General features: G+C 48.7%; 1 protein-coding gene across 3 annotated transcripts in view; it reads left to right on the forward strand.

The window, feature by feature from the left end:
- The window catches only part of DPYSL2 (dihydropyrimidinase like 2), a 117,108-nt gene that overhangs the window by 21,734 nt on the left and 75,250 nt on the right, over positions 1–20,124 (forward strand). The window contains exon 1 of one of the 3 annotated variants that reach the window (XM_001927796.5): positions 17,607–17,944. The exons of 1 other annotated variant lie outside the window; for it this stretch is intronic. In XM_001927796.5, the coding sequence (XP_001927831.1) occupies positions 17,906–17,944 (39 nt within the window). In that variant the 5' untranslated portion in view covers positions 17,607–17,905. Of the gene's footprint in view, positions 1–17,606; positions 17,945–18,805; positions 18,827–20,124 lie in introns of those variants that run through there. One more of the 3 variants, XM_021073575.1, reaches the window with a different exon arrangement.

Genomic DNA, 20,124 nt, shown 5'->3' on the forward strand with positions numbered 1-20,124 from the left:
GTGAACCTGTAGGGTGAAGTAGGGGGAATCACACTTTGGTGTCCTTAGGAAGGACAGGAAGTTTGCTAGGGAGGCAGGCCCAGCCAGGGTCCTTGTGTGTTTGTAATGTTTGTAAATTTACTTGCTTTTGGTGAGATGGGGACCCTTGGTCATGGTTTGTATAGTGAGAGGAAGGCTCCAGTAGGAGGCCAGGACTGAAAGAGAGTGGGAGTGGTTCCCTGATAAGGAGGGAGGGGCTGGCTTCAAGTGCAGAGGTGAACACGTCTGCTTCGGGAGGAGCAGGGCTTTCTCTTGCACTTGGGAAGACACTATGAATCCAGGGAGGGCGCTGAAGGTGAAGAGAGGTGCTAGAAGGGGTTTATCGCTGGTAGGCTCAATTTTAAGTAAAAGAGGAGGGGAGGCTCTCTTCCAAGGGCAAGTGGGCTCAGAGTGGACTCTAGGAGAGGCGTGAGTTTTGGTAATAAAAGTGTTCTTTATATGTTTAGACTTACAATGTTGCTTTAGTTTCAGGTGTACAGCAAAGTGGATCAGTTCTACATATATGTATATCCATTATTTTTTCCCATATGGGTTATTACAAATGACTGAGTAGATTTCCCTGTGCTATACAGTAGGTTCTTGCTAATTATCTATTTTATATGGTAGTACCTACATGTTATTCCCTTCCTCTTAATTCCTCTCTCCCCACCATGGTTTCACCTATTGTAACCCTAGGTTTGATTTTGAAGTCTGTGAGTTTGTTTCCGTTTTATAAATAAATTATTTTGTGTCACTTTATTAGAGTCCACATATAAGTGATATCATATGATATTTGTCTTTTTCTAACTTACTTCACTTAGTATAATAATTTTTAAATCCATCCATGTTGCTGCAAATAGAATTATTTCATTCTTTTTATGGCTGTCCATTATATATAAAAGCATTTTTTATTGAGATACAATTCACATACCATAAAAATTTTACCCCTTTAAAGTATATAATTCAATGATTCAAGTTTACTCACAAATTGTGCAACCATCACAACATGCACTTTTAAAACATTTATTTATTTATTTATTTATTATTTTTTATTTTTCAAGAGTGCACCCACAGCATATGGAGGTTTCCAGGCTAGGGGTCCAATCAGAGCTGTAGCCAGGGGCCTACGCCACAGCCACAGCAACGTGGGATCTGAGCCATGTCTTCAACCTACACAACAGCTCATGGCAATGCCAGATCCTTAACCCACTGAGCAAGGCCACGGATTGAACCCACAACCTCATGGTTACTAGTTCATTAACCACTGAGCCACGACGGGAACTCCTTTTTGGTTTGTTTTGGGTTTTTTTGTTAAACATTTTTTAAAAATGAGAGTTGCAATGTTTAATTCAGGTTCTTTTTTTTTTTTTTTTTTTTTTTTTTCCATACCCATGGTATGTGGTAGTTCCCAGGCCAGGTAGTTCCCACAGCAGTGACCCAAGCCACAACAGTAACATTGCCAGATTCTTACCCCACTAGGCCATCAGAGAACTCCCTCAAAATATTTTTATCATTCCTCAGAGAAACCCATTAAGCAATTCCTTTTTATTTCTTCCACCTTCAGCCCCTGGAAATCACTAATGTGCTTTCTGTCTCTGTTGATTTGCCTATTCTGAACCTTTCATATATAAATGGAATCATAAAATGTGTGGCCCTTTGTGACTGGCCTCCTTCCTTTAGTTTTATGGACTGCATGTTTGTGTCCACCCCACATTCATATGTTGGGTTCCTGACCCCTATGGGGATGGTATTAGGAGGTGGAGCCTTTGGGAGGTGATGAGATCATGAGGGTGGAACTCCCACAATGGAATTCGTGCCCTTCTAAAAACAGAAAGACAGCTAGTCGGCTCTCTCTCCCTTTGCCGGCTGAGGGTACAATGACTAGGTGGCTGTAAACGAGGAAGAAAACTCTCACCAAGACCCCACCACGCTGACACCTTGATCTTGAACATCCAGCTTCCAGACCTGTGAGAAATGAATGTTGCTTAAGCCACCCAGTCTATGGCATTTTGGTACAGCAGCCTGAACTTGCAGAAGGTTTTTAAAGTTCATCCATGTGTAATATGTATTAGTACCTTCTTCTCTCTCTCTCTTTTTTTTTTGGCTGAATGGTATTTCATTGTAAGGATATACACCTTTTTCATCAATTGACAGACATTTGGATCGTTTTCACTTTTTGGCTGTTAACGAAAATTGCTGCTATGAATAGAGCAGGTTTTGTGTGCACATATGTTTTCAGTTCTCTTAAATGTGTATCTAGGAGTTGAATTGCTGGTTCATATGGTAACTCAATGTTCAACTTTAAGGAACTGCCAGACTGTTTTCCAGAGTGGTTCCCCCATTTTACAATCCCACCAGCAGTACTTGAGGGGTTCTAAGTTTTATACATCCTTAATAACACTTTGTATAGTGCTTTTTTGTTTTTTGTTTTCCATTTTATGGCTACGCCCACAGCATATGGAAATTCCCAGGCCAGGGACTGAATCTGAGCCACAGATGTGACCTGTGCCGAATCCTTTACCCTGAGCCACTGCAGTCGGATTCTTAATAGCGGAAACTGCAGTGGTTTTGATTATAGCTATCCTCTTGGATATGAAGTGGTATCTCATTGTGGTTTTGATTTGCGTTTACCTGATGACTAATGCTGTGAAGCATCTTTCTATGTACCCATTGGCCATTCGTATACCTTCTTTGGTGAAATATGTATTCCATGCCTTTGTCCATTTTTCACCCAGGTTGTTTGTCTTGTTTGTGTTGCATTTAGAGTTTCTTTTTATATCCTTGATACTAGTCACTTAGCAGATATATGATTTGCAAATATTTTCTTCCATTCTGTGGGTTGTTTTTTCAACTTCTAGATAGTGTCCTTTGATGCAAAAAGTTTTAAATTTTGGAGTTTCTGTCATGGCCCAGTGGTTAGCGAATCTGACTAGGAGCCATGAGGTTGCGGGTTCGATCCCTGGCCTTGCTCAGTGGGTTAAGGATCTGGAGTTGCCGTAAGCTGTGGTGTAGGTTGCAGACGCGGCTCAGATCCCGAGTTGCTGTGGCTCTGGTGTAGGCCGGCGGCTACAGTTCTGATTAGACCCCTTGCCTGGAAACCTCCATATGCCACAGGAGCAGCCCTAGAAAAGGCAAAAAGGCAAGAAAAAAAAAAGTTTTAAATTTTGATTAATTCCAGTGTATCCATCTTTTCTTTTGCTGCCTGTGCTTTCGGTGTCATATCCAGGAAACCCATTTCCTAATCTGAGGGCAGAAAGGTCTACCCCTGCATTTTCTTCTCCAAGTTTTATAGTTTCATCTCTTACATTTAGGTCTTTGATGCATTTTTTTTTTTTTTTGTCTTTTTGTTGTTGTTGTTGCTATTTCTTGGGCCGCTCCCGCGGCATATGGAGGTTCCCAGGCTAGGGGTTGAATCGGAGCTATAGCCACCGGCCTACGCCAGAGCCACAGCAACGCGGGATCCGAGCCGCGTCTGCAACCTACACCACAGCTCACGGCAACGCCAGATCGTTAACCCACTGAGCAAGGGCAGGGACCGAACCCGCAACCTCATGGTTCCTAGTCGGATTCGTTAACCACTGCGCCACGACGGGAACTCCTTTTGATGCATTTTGAGTTCATTTTGTTTATGTAAATGTGCACGCAGATCTCAGTATGAGATTGACAAGGGTTTGCAATTCAATGATCCCACTTATTTGTTGCCAGAAAGGAAGGAAACATCATTAATTATATGATGAGTGTTCTTGGGGCCTCCAGGTCTAAAGAGGAACTTGAATTTGAACTAGAGTCTCTCAGAGGAGGGGAGAGAGCAGTTGTCCGTGGTTATTAATGGCACCCGTATGTAACCCCATGGCTGTCACGTCCATTATCTCACCTTCTGCCCCCGCTCAGTGACCTCCAGAGACCCGAGGGAGGCAAATAAGAAGGGAAAGGTCCATCCAGGGGTTCATCACTGAGCACGTTCCAGGTGACAGATGGTGGGCCGTCTGGGTGGGGGTATTCTCTCAGCCTCTGGAAGCCTTAGCTCTGCTGTCCTGAAGGGCTTTCCTCATTGGTACCCATTTCGCCACACTCTCCTGACTCCCTCTGGCCACTCTTTCCTAGTTCTCACAGGTAGACCTTTTTTTTTTAATTGAATTAGAAACACCAGAACTGGACCCTCTTGTCTCCATCATCCTAACCTTCTCCCTAGGTGGCTTTTTTTTGGGGGGGGGGGTCTTTTTAGGGCCACACCCACAGCATATGGAAGTTCCCAGGCTAGGGGTCTAATTGGAGCTGGAGCTGCCGAGCCTACGCCACAGCCACAGCAAAGCGGGATCTGAGCTGCGCCTGCGATCCACACCACAGCTCATGGCAATGCCAGATCCTTAACCCACTGAGTGAGGCCAGTGGTCGAAGCCTTGTCCTCATGGATACTAGTCGGGTTCTGAACCCACTGAGCCACAATGGGAACTACCACGGGTGGTCTTATGGTGTCCTCTGGCCTTAATCACTGTCTTGGTCTGTTTAGGCTACCGTAACAGGATACTGTAGAATGGGTGGCTTATAAACAACAGAAATTTATCCCTCACAGTCCTGGAGACTAGGATGGGACATCCAAGAGCAAGGTACTGGCAGTTCCCACATCTGGTAAGAGCCTGTTTCCTGGTTTATAGATGGCCATCTTCTTGCCGTGTCCTCACATGGAGGAAGGGGCAGGGGAGCTCTCGGGTCTCTTTCAGAAGGACCCTCATCCCGTTCATGGGGGCTCTCACATGTGATAACCTCCCAGAGGGCCTGCCTCTTGATACCATCACCTTTGGGATTAGGTTTCAATACAGGAATTCAGAGAGGACAAAACATGCAATGTAGTTGTGATCACGACGAATGGCTCCTAAGTTAATATCCTAAGCCCTGACGTCTCACCTGAGTGTCCTGTTATTTCCACTTGGATATCTTTTTTTCTTTTTGTCTTTTTAGGGCCGTGCCCACAACATATGGAGGTTCCCAGGCTAGGGGTCGAATCACAGCTGCAGCTGCCAGCCTACACCACAGCCACAGCAAGGCCAGATCCGAGCTGTATCTGCCATCTACACCACACCTCATGGCAACGCTGGATCCTTAACCCACTGAGTGAGGCCAGGGATCGAACCCACATCCTCATGGATACTAGTCGGGTTCGTTACCACTGAGCCACAATGGGAATTCCATCCCTTGGATATCTTAAACTCATCTCAAAATACCGTACTTAAATGGAAATCTTCCTTCCACTTTAGTGGGAACTTGGACCAGCCCCCACATCCTCACCTCGCTTCTCTCCTGGTTTTCCTGATAGTGATGGAGAGCACCACTGTCCACCCTAACTCAGGTCACAGATCTAGGGTTCACATTTGAAATATATCTATATATATATTTATATGTAGTATATATATATCATATAAATGTGAATATATTTTGCATTTACTTATATCCAATCGGTGGTGATTTCAGTTGACAGTAGCAATAAGAGTTCATGAGAAAAGGGACACAGACCCTGACCAGCCTGCAGAAGCTTGATTTCTGGCTCTTACTAGTTTTGTGATCTGAAGAAAGTTCCTTCATCTATTTCCTCCCTCCCTCACAGGGTTTCTGTGAATATTAAATACAAATCTTGTGAGGATTAACCTGTAAAGAACTTAGAACAGTGGCTGATATAATAATTACTGAAAAGATGGTAACTTAATATTACCTCCAAAGTAAATGACATATCTGCCCATTTCTCTCAGTGCTACCTGCCCTCACCCTCGTCTTAGCCACGAACAGCTCTCCCCTTCGTATGGGCTGCCTCCCAACAATTCTTTCATTCTGAAACTAGAATAAGATAGCATGAATTGTATTTTGTTGCTCCTTAATTAAAACCTTTAGGGAGTTCCCTTTGTGGCACAGCAGAAATGAATCTGACTAGGATCCATGAGGATGCAGTTTCGATCCCTGGCCTTGCTCAGTGGGTTGGGGATCTGGCATTGCCCTGAGCTGTAGTGTAGATTGCAGACGTGGCTCGGATCCCATGTTGCTGTGGCTGTGGTGTAGGCCAGCAGCTGTAGCTCTGATTTGACCCCTAGCCTGGAAACTTCCATATGCCATGGGTGCAGCCCTAAAAAGCAAAAAGAAATAAAAACAAAAACCTTTAAATTGTGTCCTTATAAACATAGAATAAAATCCAAATTTATTTCCATGGCCTAGAAAGTTCTCTGTAGGTAATCCTTACTGGTTTGTTTAATTTCAGCTATGCAAAATAGATATTACTCTATAACAAACTACTGCAAAATGTAGTGGCAAAAACCAACAATAGTTTTATGTATAATGAAACTCATTGTATATGTGCTCATGGATTCTGTGGGTCAGGAATTTGGATACAATGGGCAGGAATATATAGTCTCTGCTCCACAATGTCTGGGGACTCATCTGGGGGAAATCGAATGGCTTCGGGTGACTTGAACAAGGGGTGGCAGCATCCTGACTCTTCTCTAGCCACATGTCTGGCACCTTGGCAATGAGAGCAGGAAGGCCAGGCTCAGCTGGGGCTGTCCATTGGAATTCCTGCATTGGCCTCTCCGTGGCTTGAGCTTCTGTACATCATGGTGGCCACAGAGTAGTGATTCCTTATCTGGTGGCTCAGAACTCAGAACATGGTCTTTTACAACCTGTGCTTGGCAAATAGCATCTTTTCTCACATACTCTATTGGTCAAAGCAGTCACAGTCTTCCCCAAATTCAAGGGCAGGGCACCTAGACCCTACGCATAATAGGAGAATGTTTAAGAAGTGTGGCCATGTTTGTTTTTATATGGCCACATTCATCTCTCTCTCTCTTGCCCAGAGTTCTCCACTCAGAACAGACTCCTTCCTGTTCTAAAAACACACCACTGAATCCTAATCTCAGAGCTTTTCCCCTTTTTTTATTCTCTCTGATGTAAACTGTCATCTCCCGGATGTTTGCACCACTGGCTCCTTCTCATCTTAGTCCAGAGATGGACTAAATCTTTCCTTTCGATTTGCAGAATGAGTCTGGAACTTTGCTGCTAGAGATGCAAGCCCTGCATTCACTACCCAGGCACCATAGCTGACTTCCCCCTGTGGAGTCTCTCTCAAACCTCTGCAGTCTGAAGCTAAGTCCAGAATTTTCTCTCCAGAGGCCAGGACCTGATTTTTTTGCTCTAGGGACTAAATCTCCACTCAGGTGTCAACTCCCCGGAAAGACCTTCCTAGATCACGGTATCTATGTGCCTCTCCATCTTCCACCCTGTCTTTATTTCACTGATAGTGCTTTACCATAATCTGCAGTTATTTTATATATTTGTTTCTCTACCTGTTTGTAGAATGTGATTGTCGTAAGGGCAAGTATAAGTTTTTTTTTCATTACTGTATCTTTTAGCACATCAGAGATATTTAATGTGTCTCTGTTGAATGAATGACTGAAGGTTGGGAGGGGTGAGAATTGCAGATCTGGAAGGCAAAAATATTTGCTTGGTTGTAGGACCATGGCAGAGAAAGAGGCTCAGGAGATGAGGTAAAGATCATCGTTATTTAGGATGGAGTCAGAGAAACCCACAATAAAATTTTAGAAAGAAGGACCATAAAGGTAGGACCAGAAGAAAGGCATCAAGAAGCCAGGGAGGGGAGATTGAAGAGAAAACACAGAGGCAATAATTTTTTTTTTTTCTTTTTAGGGCCACACCTGTGGCATATGGAAATTCCTAGGCTGGGAGTCAAATTGGAGCTACCGCTCTGGCCTATGCCACAGCCACAGCAACGTGGGATCTGAGCTGGGTCTTCGACCTATACCACAGCTCATGACAATACCCGATCCTTAACCCACTGAGCGGAGGCCAGGGATTGAACCCAAATCCTCATGGTTCCTAGTCATATTCTTGCTGGTAGCAAGTTAGGGCACCCAGGCCTTAGTCATAGTTCCACAGGCTCCTCTGTTAGGAGAGATGATTGTCATGAATGCCCATCGGCCCTCCTGGGAGCTTTCACTAAATGGTTGGGGCCCAAGACAGAGCCTGCTTATGAATTTTATACCTTTGGAGGTCATTTTAGTCTCAAGTTCCAATGTAACTATATTTTATTACTGGGACGTTTATTCAAGGGGCTTATTCATTTATTCTTGTATCTATCCTTAACCCACCAGTCTATCCATCCATCATCAATTATCATTTGCCCACCCATCCATCCACTCATTCATCCATTTGTCATCCATCCATCCAAACATCCATTCATCCATCTATTCACTCATCCATCCATCCATCCATCCACTCATCCATTCATCCACACATAAACCCACCCATCCATTCTTTCAGAATTTGTGCTGTGCCTACTGTATGCAAAGCACTATGGTGAGTGCCAAAAAAAAGGGTCATCTCTGCCCTCAAGAAACTTATTGTCTAAAGAAACAGGTACAGAAAACTGTTTCGGATTCTTTGTTGTATGTCTTCCCAGAAACCCAGTGGTGCACAGCAGAAGGAGTGGTCGGCTCTACTTGGAGGCTCAGGAATGGCTGCTCAGAGGAGGTGACAGTGTGAGGGGTCAGAGAGGGGATGGCTGTGTTGGGAGAGAATGAGATCTGAGCACAGACACAGAGGCCACATGCAGGGGAAGTGAAGAGTCTGGTGTGGCCAGAGCGTGGGATGTAAGATAGGGCTGCAGAGGGCATAAAAATGCCTGAGAAGTGAGCTGGATTACTCCCAGAGCCTGGATGCCGTGCTAAAGATTTTGGACTTTATCGCACGGGTATTATGGAGCCATGCAAAGCATTATAAGCAGAAGAGGAACACGGTCAGATTGGGAGTTTGGACAAAGTACTCTGACTTCAGGACAGAATAAGACCCAGAAGCAGGGTCCCAGTTAGTTAGGCGTGTGAAAGATGATGACACCTCAAAGGAAGGCGGTGGTGTGTGATGGAGAGGAGAGAGGAAGGGTGCCTCCTCCCTTAGCCTCTCGGGGCTCCAGGATCACCTCCTCCCTCTCCCTGCCCAGTCCCTCCAAAGTGGCCCTTTACTAATTTCACTCCATTTCTCAATTCCTGAGGAACAGACGGAGACTCCTGAGGCAGGGTGGACAAGGGCAGGTGCTCCGATTCCTCCCTTGGCTTCTCCACAGTGCCCACACTAAGTCCACATGGCCTGTGGGACATAGAATCTGGTCTCAAGCCCGCACACTTGACGAATAGTCTGCCCCCAGCACAGCTCCCGTCGGCTCTTCATCCTTCACTCACTCCCTTAACTGGCTTGTGTCCACTGGGGTCCCCTTCTGTTTCTGGAGGGAGGCTGAATGTGCTGTCTTTGGATGGGTGACACTGGGGCCACAGAGCCCCCAGCCTAGGCCTAGGGCCGGGTGGCACACTTTTCTGGAGCTGGCGAAGCACGCGTGTCTCAACGATGGCCTCACATCAACTTGCAGTGCGTGGAGGGGCTGTGCGTGTGGAGTTGGGGACCGTGAGCTCAGCTCGTCGTTTCCCCTTGGCCTCCTTGGGCGGCATACCGTGTTTAATAACCTCTGGCTGACTCGAAAACAAGCCTTGGGCAGGCACGGGGGAGAGGAGGGAAGGGGGAGAGGCCCCCCAATCTGATTAAAGGGAAATTCAGTGTTTCTTGAAATCTTTACAATATCCGACATGGACTGCTTCCAAGAATTCACAGACTAAGCTAATAAATCGCCCCAAAGAGGTCTCTAGGGACCCTGTTTGAACAAATAGGCAAGAGGCATGGAGTGTTTCTGAATCAGTAAGTAGTTCTCGGTATTTGAACATGGCTGGTTTCTTTTAAGGGTCTTAAACTCCTAAAATATTATTGACACTCCCTGGGCCCAGAGTTCCCCCCTTTTCTCAGCCCTTGGGGGCACTGACACAGCTTCTGAATAAAAGAGGGATCAGGTGATGAGGATTGGTTGTATTTCTGGGTGTGGGGGAGCCCGAGCCTGAAGGGTGAGCTTGGAAACAGGAACCCAACTGTAGTTCCTACAGCTGGCCCTGCAGGCACAGCTGAGCACTAGGATGCCACTGAAGGACAGATCCCGGGGTGGGGAATCTTCTCTGCCATGGATAACTGGAACCCAAACCAAGGAGGCCAAGTCTTGCCCTCTGGCATTTTAAAAACCCAGGGTTGGAGTTCCCATCGTGGGGCAGTGGAAACAAATCCGACTAGAAACCATGAGGTTGCAGGTTCTATCCCTGGCCTCCCTCAGTGGGTTAAGGATCTGGTGTTGGCCGTGAGCTGTGGTATAGGTTGCAGACGCGGCTCGGATCCTGCGTTGCTGTGGCTCTGGCGTAGGCCAGTGGCTACAGCTCCGATTCGACCCCTAGCCTGGGAACCTCCATATGCTACGGGAGCGGCCCAAGAAATGGCAAAAAGACAAAAACACCCCAGGATTTACATCAGGGAGGCAGAGGTGGTCACCTAGGCTGGGAACTGGCTCAGCAGGGCCGGGTCACGGGAGGATGCCTGCATGGGGTCCTTAGGAAGCTGGTGCCATTAGGTTTGCTCATTCAGCTCGTGTTTACTGAGACTTGTGAGGTCCGTGCTGAGTAGGGTGGAGAATAAGGTCACGCAGGGAGTTTGCAGCTGAGGGGGAGAAACTGAAGCCCCTAAGTAAACAATGCACAGAAGTACTTCCAACTTGTGATCATTGTTGCTGAGGATTTGGTGCTGAAACAGGGGATAGTGATGAACAGGTGGGCTGACTTCAGGGCAGGTGGGCAAGGCAGGGGTCCCCGAAGAGGGTATTGAAGAGTGAGAAGGATCTGGCCCTGCCAAGAATGGGAGGAGAGGAAATTCTGTAAGGAAACAGAAGGAAACCATGGGGCCCCTCTGCAGCAGAGTGGGGGCAGCGGCAGGGGAGCCCAGGAAGCCTGGGGAGGGGAAGGCGGAAGTGACAGTTTGCGTTTTATTTGTGGAAACAGTCCATCAAGGTCTTCACCTGTCAGCTAAGGGGCAGCACATTGATTCACTGCTCATTTTAACTTTGGTGTTACTCTATCACGTTTCCGATGAGAAGAAAACTGGACCACTGAGAGAAACTGAATCCTGTTGTGTGATGAGGAAAGAAAGAGATGGAGAATTAACTGGGGAACAAGGGGCATGTTAAGTGAGACACACAGGTCCCAGGGGATGGATGGAAGTTCTGGGCACCAGGGACTGTGAACAGGGTGAAGAATGGGTCCTCAGACCACCTGTGCCCCCTCTGTCAGGGTGGGTCCTGTTTTCTGCTAAACAAGTTTTTTCATCATTTAAAGAATGAACGCTTTGGGCTTGGCGTCACCACACTGACCTGGGTTAGAATCCTGCTCTTCGAGTTCCCATTGTGGCGCAGTGGAAATGAATCTGACTAGGAACCACGAGGTTGTGGGTTCGATCCCTGGCCTCGCTCAGTGGGTTAGGGATTGTGGTGTAGGTCGCAGACACGGCTCGGATCCCGCGTTGCTGTGGCTCTGGCGGAGGCCGGTGGCTACAGCTCTGATTAGACCCCAAGCCTGGGAACCTCCATATGCTGCAGGTGTGGCCCTCAAAAGACAAAAAGATGGGAAAAAAAAAAAAAAAGGAATCCTGCTCTTGCTCCTATGTGAACCTGGGCCTTGAACAAGAGTAGCTTTACTCTCCTGTCTAGAATATCAGGATATGGAGACTTAGCTAGTAAGATTTTGGGGAGGGTTGAGTAAGAGGTATTTAAAGCACCCTGTGCTGTACCTAGACTATGGTAGGTACTCGATGAGTGTCACTTCCCTCCTCGCTGACATACGACAGTGACTTGACTAGAAGGCAAGAATTCCCTGATGGCACAGTGAGTTAAGGATCTGGCATTGTCACCGAAGTGGCTCGGGTGGCTGCTGTGGCTGGGTTTTGATCCCTGACCTGAGAGTTTCCATGTGCCAAGGGCGTGGCCAAAAAAATAAAATAGAAAGACAAATAGAGAGTGATGATAACAGTGACCACTCTCTCATTAGGTGTTCCCACTGGATAAAGAGCAGGACATCAATGTACTTTGGGGAGAGGAAAGTCCCAGGTAGGGAGTGAGATGTGCATTTTATTTATTTATTTTTAATTTTTTTTTGGCTGCAACCTCAGCATGTGGACGTTCCTGGGCAAGGGACTGAACCTGAGTCACAGCAGTGATGGCACAGGATTCTTAACTGCTGGGCCACCAGGGAACTCTGAGACCTGCATTTTCATTCACATTCTCCCAACTTCCTCTTCTGTAAAAGGAGAGCGGGGGTGGTCTAGAGACCAGAGAGAAAATAGCTTAAAAACATTCCTGGGCCTTATCTCCGGAGATTCTAATCAACAAGTCTGCGCTGGGGCCTCAGATGATGGTGATGCAGAGATAAAGTCACTCCAGGTGATTAAGACCCAGGATCGCTGTAATAAGTGTCTCCAAGGCCTTTTCCTTTAGTCCTGAGTCATCCATCACACCAGACATGGACCAAGGGCACCAGAACCACTCTCCTCATTCGCCACCAGAGGGCAGGCCTGAGGCATGACGGCCAGATCGAGATGCTGGCTGTCTGGGTGCTGACAAAAAGACCCTAACGAAAACCTGTAGTCCCACAGAGAGTGCTGTACGAGTCAGGCAAGGACCATTGTGGGTGAGTGGGGGGGGGGGGGAAATTGTGTGCCAGCTGGAGATAAGAGGAGAAAGCCACGTCTATGAGATTTTATGAAGTGCACGCTTTCCTCTGAGCCTGATGTCCAACAAGATTTGATGAAACTTACTTCTTCTCAGAGTAAGGACTTCCTCAGGATGCTTCACAGCCTGGAGTTGACCAGCAGTCTTTCCAGTTTCAGCAAAATCAATGTAGGGCTCAGAGGGCCAGTGACTGCTGGCCCTCAGTGGGTCCCCACTCTGTGCCCCCCGTAAAGGACACAGCCACTGGGGAGGGCAGTGGGCGGGCTTGGATCCGTTGGTCCTTGGCTGGCTCTCTGCAGACTGCACCCCTTCAGGGTTACAGGCACAAAGCAAATGACTGTCATGGCCCGATTCCAGCCACAAAGAAGCAGCATCATTTCCAGTTCAGTGTCCTAGTTGGTGCCCTTGGTTTTTGGCAGAGCAGAATTCCAGTCCTTTCTCTTTGCCACTGCATTTCATTTTAACCTCTGCAGGCTGCCTTTGAAGCCACAGCCCTTGGCATCAGTTCTGCTGCAGAGTGGGGACTTGGACTCTCCTCTCCTTCGCTAGCAGTTTCTATTTGGACGTGCCCTGCTCGGTGGCATCCTGAAGGTCCCACTTCCACAGAGGCCTGGGGTGGCAGGCACAGAAGCAGAAATGATTACTCCCCTCTCTGCAAAGGGGGAAGATGAAACCAAGTGCAGTGGTGGGATGGACAGTGCTGCCCACGGTGCTGAGGAACTGAAAGCAACCCAGTCACTCCAGAGTGCCTGAGTGACAGTACTGCACCCTCCACCCCCAGTTCCCCTCAGGTTGTAGGACGGGAACATCTCAAAAGTCCCGACTGGGTGTCGTCACTCATCTATCCATACACCTCATCCTTCTTGAGCCCCTACTCTGTTGGCCCCATCATAGCATAAGAGATGAGTATGATTTTGAAAGAGGGAGTTCCCATTGTGGCTCAGTGGGTTAAGAACCTGGCATAGTGTACGTGAGGATTCGGGTTTGATCCCTGGGCTCATGCAGTGGGTTAAGGATCTGGTGTTGTCACAAGCTGTGATGTAGGTTGCAGATGGGGCTCGGATCTGGCATTGCTGTAGCTGTGGTGTAGGCTGGCAGCTGCAGCTCCAATTGGACCCTTGGCTTGGGAACCTCCATATGACGCATATGCAGCCCTAAAAAAAAAAGGAAGAAAAAGGGAGTTCTTAGACTCTGTGAGCTCACTGTTGACATGGAAGGAAAACCATGATCACCTGGTTATAGGTGAGGGCAGAGAGTGAAGATGGAATGAGATGATGAATGGTATAATACAGGCATACACGCACGAAGGGAAGGGAGAGAAAGAAACAATTGAAGAAATTGGTGCAGAGAGAAAATGATTAGAGATTCCCTGTCTGATGCTGGAGTCATTTTGGAATTGGATGTTCTCTTCCCATGTTTTCCCAGGCTTGGTGTTATGTGGCAGTTTTACTTAGGGGAGGTGTAGCTTAAAATCCAGGCAGCTATCCCTATGTCAGGAATAATAAGCTGCATGCGCACAAGGTCTCATGCAGTTCCAGGGACTTGGAGGAGAGAAGCTGGGTGGCAGCGCTAAGAGAAAGGCCTAGGTTGGGGACGTTGCTGACTTCCCAGTTCATCTCGGCAGGGACGTGGGAGAACCTTCGTTTCTTGCAATAGCAATGACAGTATTTGTTTATGCAGTAAATGTTGAGGCTCCCGCCATGGATCAGGTGGCATGCTGGTCACTGGAAAAAAAGAGAATTGCAAGGCTTTTAGCTTCTGGGAGCCAGACTGTAATAGAAGAAATGGATAAATCATTACGATGCGACAGGTTGTGTGTTACAGTAGAGGTGAACACAGGAAGCCGTACTGGACACTTTAGAGGGCGGATGGGGCAGATGCACCCACCGAGGAGGTGACACTTCAGCTCACCCTTAGAGGAAGAGAGAGGAAGAGCTGAGGGACACGTAGAGGGAGCAGCGCAGGGCAGGCCCGGATTTGAGAAGGCACCTGTTGGTGGGTATGTGTATCCCTGCCTGGGGATGGGTAATGAGGAGCAGAGAGGCTGTGGTCATAGCACCTGAATAGAACTCACTCCTGGATCACAAGGCAGGTTCTCACTTCCTCCAGATCACCAGGGGGCCTGGGATAGAACTCTTTCACTAACCCACTCTTATTTACCACTTCTTGCTCTTCAGGGTGTTAGGGGAGGAGTATGGGAAGGCAGGGGCTCTGGGACGGGGTTGTGATGTGGAATAGGCCAGCTTAGAGTGCTGTGATTTTTTTAAAAAATTCAGAAAAGTCATGCCTGAGAATCAGTTCACATATTTGGCTCAGGGGCCATGGTTTATAACTTTAAAGGCAATTGTCATTGAGTGTTTGTCCAAAGGCAAAAAATACTGTAAATATATAAGTCAATCAGTGGGTGGAAAATTTTCCCTACATCCTCTACTCTGCATTGTATTGAGCGATAAGTGTGGTAAGAAATGCAGATTGCTGACAGTTCTTTTCCTAGATCAGTTAAAACTATTTGGCATCTTCTATGTGCCAAATATGCCGAGGCTCTACTCAGAACAGACAAAGCAATTTAAACCTTACACCTTTGGATGTTTATGAGTGGTAATGTCAATTATCATGGACTAGGGAACCTCCTGTCAGTGAGGCCAGAAATAAGACTGATACAAGTAAGATGGACAAATAAGCTCTTGAGAACTTTTATTACAAAGCAAAACATTCAACTGGCCAACTGATGAATAACAAAGTGCAGTTAAAGCCATTAAGATCAAGCAATTCAGGAGCAGGAGAACAGAAAGAAAATAAGCAAATAATATACTTAGAAGTTATTTTGTTTTAAATTAATGTGACTCTCATTCTTTACTTGTTTGCCACACAGTGTTTTCGTTATGATTTAACAGGACATTCATTCCCCTGCCGCCCCCTCCCCACTCCTAGTTACAATCTGTAGTGGGCTTTTGGGGATTGGGAGGGCACGTTCTGTGCTTTCTCAGACTCGTGACTTTAACCCCTACAGGCTGACACCAATACTTGCTGACTTCAGTTCACCTGGTTCTTAGCACATCACACAGTTGGAAGGGGGAAGTGCTCCTTTTTTAAGATGCACAGTTAATTGCAACGTGAATGCATTAACCAGACTGGGAAGCCTGCTGCATGCCCCACATCCCTTTTCTGGGACTTTAGAATTTATAGGAATAGGTGTGATAGGGTGCCTTTAACACCTTCTGCATGGACAGATAATCATCCCAAGTGGCCAGGGCAGCCAGATGCAGAAAGACTTTGAAACGTGGGCCTACAGTAGCCTCAGGATTAGTTTGCATTTATCTGGCTAATCTTTGCTGAGCAAGTGTGAGCCAATTAAATAGATTCTTTTTTTCCCCTGATTGCCTGAAGGCCTAGAATTATGGAGAGAGTCTATCTATTGTTAGCTCTCTTGCAGAGAAGCCGAAAGCCATGGGCCAGCCCAAAGGTTTTAGCTATTGTACCTGACTGGGCAACCTTCCAAAGGCATGACCTTTGGTAGATTGCTTGGGATCAGCTGGTCCAGCTTTTCCTTTCCCTGGGTTTCTGAAGTAAGAGCATCAGAGCAGAACTTGGACAGAGCCAAGGGGGGGTCTCATTCTGTTCAATTGCTAGCTCAAGAGGCCAGGCCTCGAATGCCCTCTGTGTGGCTAGGATCTGAGCAGGAGTCAAGACTGCCCTGTGTTTTAAACTGATTCTGGGACGTGTCCTCTGACTTAGGTTCCCTTTTTTTTGGGGGGGTGCTAAGTGGATATAAGCGTTCTTTCATTCCTCCTGCTTCTCATGTTCATCTGGCTTTCTGCTTTATTATATGATGCGGGGTCTATCTACAGCAGTGTAAATCCTTTGGGCTGTGAATCCCAACAGTTTCTCTTCAACAGAACTTGAGGTAGCAGCAAAACGCGCCCCCTCCCCGCAACATCACCTAAATGGGTGTAGGGTGAGCATGACTGTTACAGAAAACTGGGCCCTAGAATGGATCAGGCCGCTGCTGCCCCCGCTCTCCAACCCCAAGTTCCTTGCGACCCCAAGGCACAAAGGGACTTTTCAGGGCGGGGTTTCCATCCCCAGCAGAAGCCTACAGCCTTCCCTGGCTGTCTTCCTTCCCGACTTTGGGCAGCGAGGGCTTCGGACTTCCCAGCAGCCAGGCACGGATGCCCGGCGCCGGGCCTCCAGTTTCACTTCCTCTCCGCAGCCTCACCCCGGGCCCGTGCCCCTCCGCCCCTGGAGAGCCCAGTCGGGCGCCTGCCGCTAGCAGGCCGGCGTCCAGCCGCCCTTTTCCGAGGCCGGGCGTGGCGGGCGCCGCGCGGAGCCTCTCCCCTCCACTCCCCTTCTCCCCGCTCGCTGCCATCTAAATTCCCCGGTCGACTCCTGGGCGGAGGCCGAGGGAGCCTTCGCGAAAGGCGAGGGCGGCGGGAGGAGGGCTCGGGCGCCCCTCCCGGGCGGCGCGGCGCCGACCGGCCTTGTAGTCGCGCGCTCGCCGCCAGCAAAGCCATTGGCTCGGCGCAGTCACCCCACGCGGGGCTGCAGCGGCGGCCTCCGCGGATTGGCGCGCGGGCGGGCATCCACCGCGGCGCGCGCAAGCGGGTGCGTGCCGGCCAGGCCACCCTGAGGCCCAGCGCCTCGAGGGTGGGCGCCCCCCGTCCGTGATGACCACCCCCCGCTGTCCCTGCGTTGCAGATGCTGCATTTGGGGCTCCAGCCAGCCCCCGTCGCAGACGAATCGACCCGAAGAAAGGGCGCGAAAGGCGCGCTCCCCACTCGGGCGCACGCACCGACCGCCGCCCTCGGCCGCACACTGCCGCAATTCGCGCTCTCGCGCCGCTCCCCTCCCCGCCCGCGCTCATTTGCATATACCACGATTGTGGCCAATCAGGACTCGTCTCTCTCGAAGCGGATGGCTTTGGCCTGAGAGGAAAGGGAGTGGCTGGTGGCGCATGCGCCGCGGTGGCTGACTTGAACCGAGGCTTTTATTGCTGTAGTTTATTTCCACCCCCTTCCCTCCTGTTCTCTCTCTCTCTTTCTTTTTTTCTGCCCTAGCTGGGGTAGTGTTGGAGGAGAGGGAAAAAGAGAGGCAGAGGATTGCATTTATCTCTTACGTTGCTGAAATTTGCTATCAGCAAGACCAGCTAGGGGGCTGCACATTTTTCAATCCTGCAAAAAATACCAAGTCTCTTTTCTGGCAATTTTTGTTTTAAAGCTACTCTCTTGAAATTAATTTTTTCCCAGGAGAGAGATGTCTTATCAGGGGAAGAAAAATATTCCACGCATCACGGTGAGTTTGGTACTTGGGAAATCTGCGCTAGACCAGCAACCTTTTAATGTTGCTTAGACCAGAACATCGAAGGAATTTTTTTAAAGGTGGGGGAGGAAGGGATCCAACTTTTTTTTTTTTTTCTCCTCATTTTCCCCCTTGTTGCTGAAGAAGTGAATTGGAAGCCACATCGTTTCTAAGGCATTAAAATAGGAGCGTGAGTGCATTAGGGTCGTTGTAGGTAGCGCGCCAGATTCGCCGTATCCTTTTATTGTCAGAGCGAGATGCTGCAGTGCTGGCCTGTGGGGTGTAAGCAAATGGATGCCAGATTGAATATGCATGGTTGAAGCTCGGATATTGTTCTCCGGGCTGCGTGCTGCGGGGCTGGACTCCAGGAGCTGGCTGGGAGATGTGGAAATGGATTCTCCCTGTGTCTCCCGCCTCCACCATAAAGGGCTTTCTGGAGCCTTCCTCCGGCTCCTCAGTAAAAGGAGCGGGTTTCAGCCGGAGGCGTAATGACAGTCGAGGGATGCTGAAAAGGGCTGGGTGTACCAGATACTGTGGAAACGGGAATGAAAAAACAGGGACTCGGTGATGAGCAGAGGAAAAGGGGAGGGGGCGGGCATAGGCTTTTTGTTGACCAGGGCCGATTTGGGGTGGCCCCCTCGGCTTTCTCACCCAAAGCTTTTGGGCTGGGGCCCTGGCAGGGCTCTGGACTCGCTTTCTTGTGTCTTCTTGCTCTATCTGCAGCCTGGGAGGCGCCCGTGTTGGCGCATACAAAGCGGTTTGGGAGGGTGGGCGTTGGGGACAGCGCCGAGCCGGGCTTGGGGAGGTAATGGCGCTGCGCGACGCGCGGAGCAGATGGCCCGGCCGGGCCTCAGCCAGACAATGATCGCGGCGGCGGTAGGTGTCGGCGCAGCTCTGGGGCCTGGGGTTGTTAGTAAATCATGAGAAGCTCTAAGGGATGACTTCGTGATGCCTGCGCGATGAACACAGGTTCTCGTTGCCGCTTTTCCCCCGCCCCCCTCCCATCTCCCCATCTTTTCCTGGAAGAATCTCCCAGTCCTAGTTCTCTGCATCTCCGAATGTACTCCCGAGGAGGGAGGAACGCCAGGGAAATTCATTGTTATATAATGATGTGCAATTGGCCAGCTGATTGCTGGGTAGAACCCAGGGCTGAGGCAGTGACCGAAAGGATCTTTGAAAATCAAGATATGTTTAGGGCTGGGTTTAGGGGCGCGTTTTCGCTCTGGTTTCCTACTTAGCCACGGGCACCCAGGCTTCCTCTGGATGCACAAGGGCACACCCATCCGCGGGAGAGAGATGTGGGAACAAATGCACAGGGGAGGGGGCGTGTGCCTGGGAGGATTTTATAGGTTGAGCTTTTCTACAGAGAGGGTGGGCTCTAGCTTTTTTTCTTGAAGGCCAAAGACCCAAGATCCCTGGAGCACCAGGGATCCGGGCGCGGGGGGCTGGGGGAACACGGGGAACCACACCGAACATTAAGTGTTTCTTGCACCAGAGGAAGGAATCTGGCGAGAGGGGGTGGGGAGCAGATTTGCACCAAGCCTCAAGTAGTCTGCTGTCTTCGTGAATGAAAAGGGCAGTTTCGTTTTGACAGTGTGGGGAGAAAAAATTTGAAAAGCAAACAATCAACAAGACTTTTTTTTTTTTTTTTTTTTAAAAAGAGCGCTCCCACTACCCTTTTAAAAAATCTGGTTGCTTGGTGGTAGAACCTATAGCATGGTTTTTCTCCCTCCATCAGCACTGCCAGACTCTTATGTAAGAAGCCACTTGAGCGAGCAAGGCTGTGATGTTTCATTTTTTTCTCCACATACTGTTGGCTCTGGATTTGCAGTGATGGCTGGAACAGGTACCGCAATGACTAAGGGAGCAGGTGGTGAAGGGCAGGGCTCCTCCTTGCCTCCCAGGCGATGTTTATCCAGTCAAAGCTGGATTCTGGGGAAGACGGTGATTATTGCAGACAGAAATACATGCACTGGATCAGGCGACCTTGGGCCAGTGGCTTAACCTCTCTGAGCCTCAATTTCTTCGTAGTGGGAACAAGAGTCTAGCTCCATTCACCTCACAGAGGCTTGGGTCACATGGTTTATAAGACAGGATTTGGTAAAGGCCTTTACATTTACCTTATATAAATGGAGGAATTGTCACTGTCTGTTTCTTCCCATTTGACTTTCCAA

The sequence above is a fragment of the Sus scrofa genome, chromosome 14 (genome assembly GCF_000003025.6).
Source record: "Sus scrofa isolate TJ Tabasco breed Duroc chromosome 14, Sscrofa11.1, whole genome shotgun sequence".
In the NCBI taxonomy this organism is placed as follows: Eukaryota; Metazoa; Chordata; class Mammalia; order Artiodactyla; family Suidae; genus Sus; species Sus scrofa.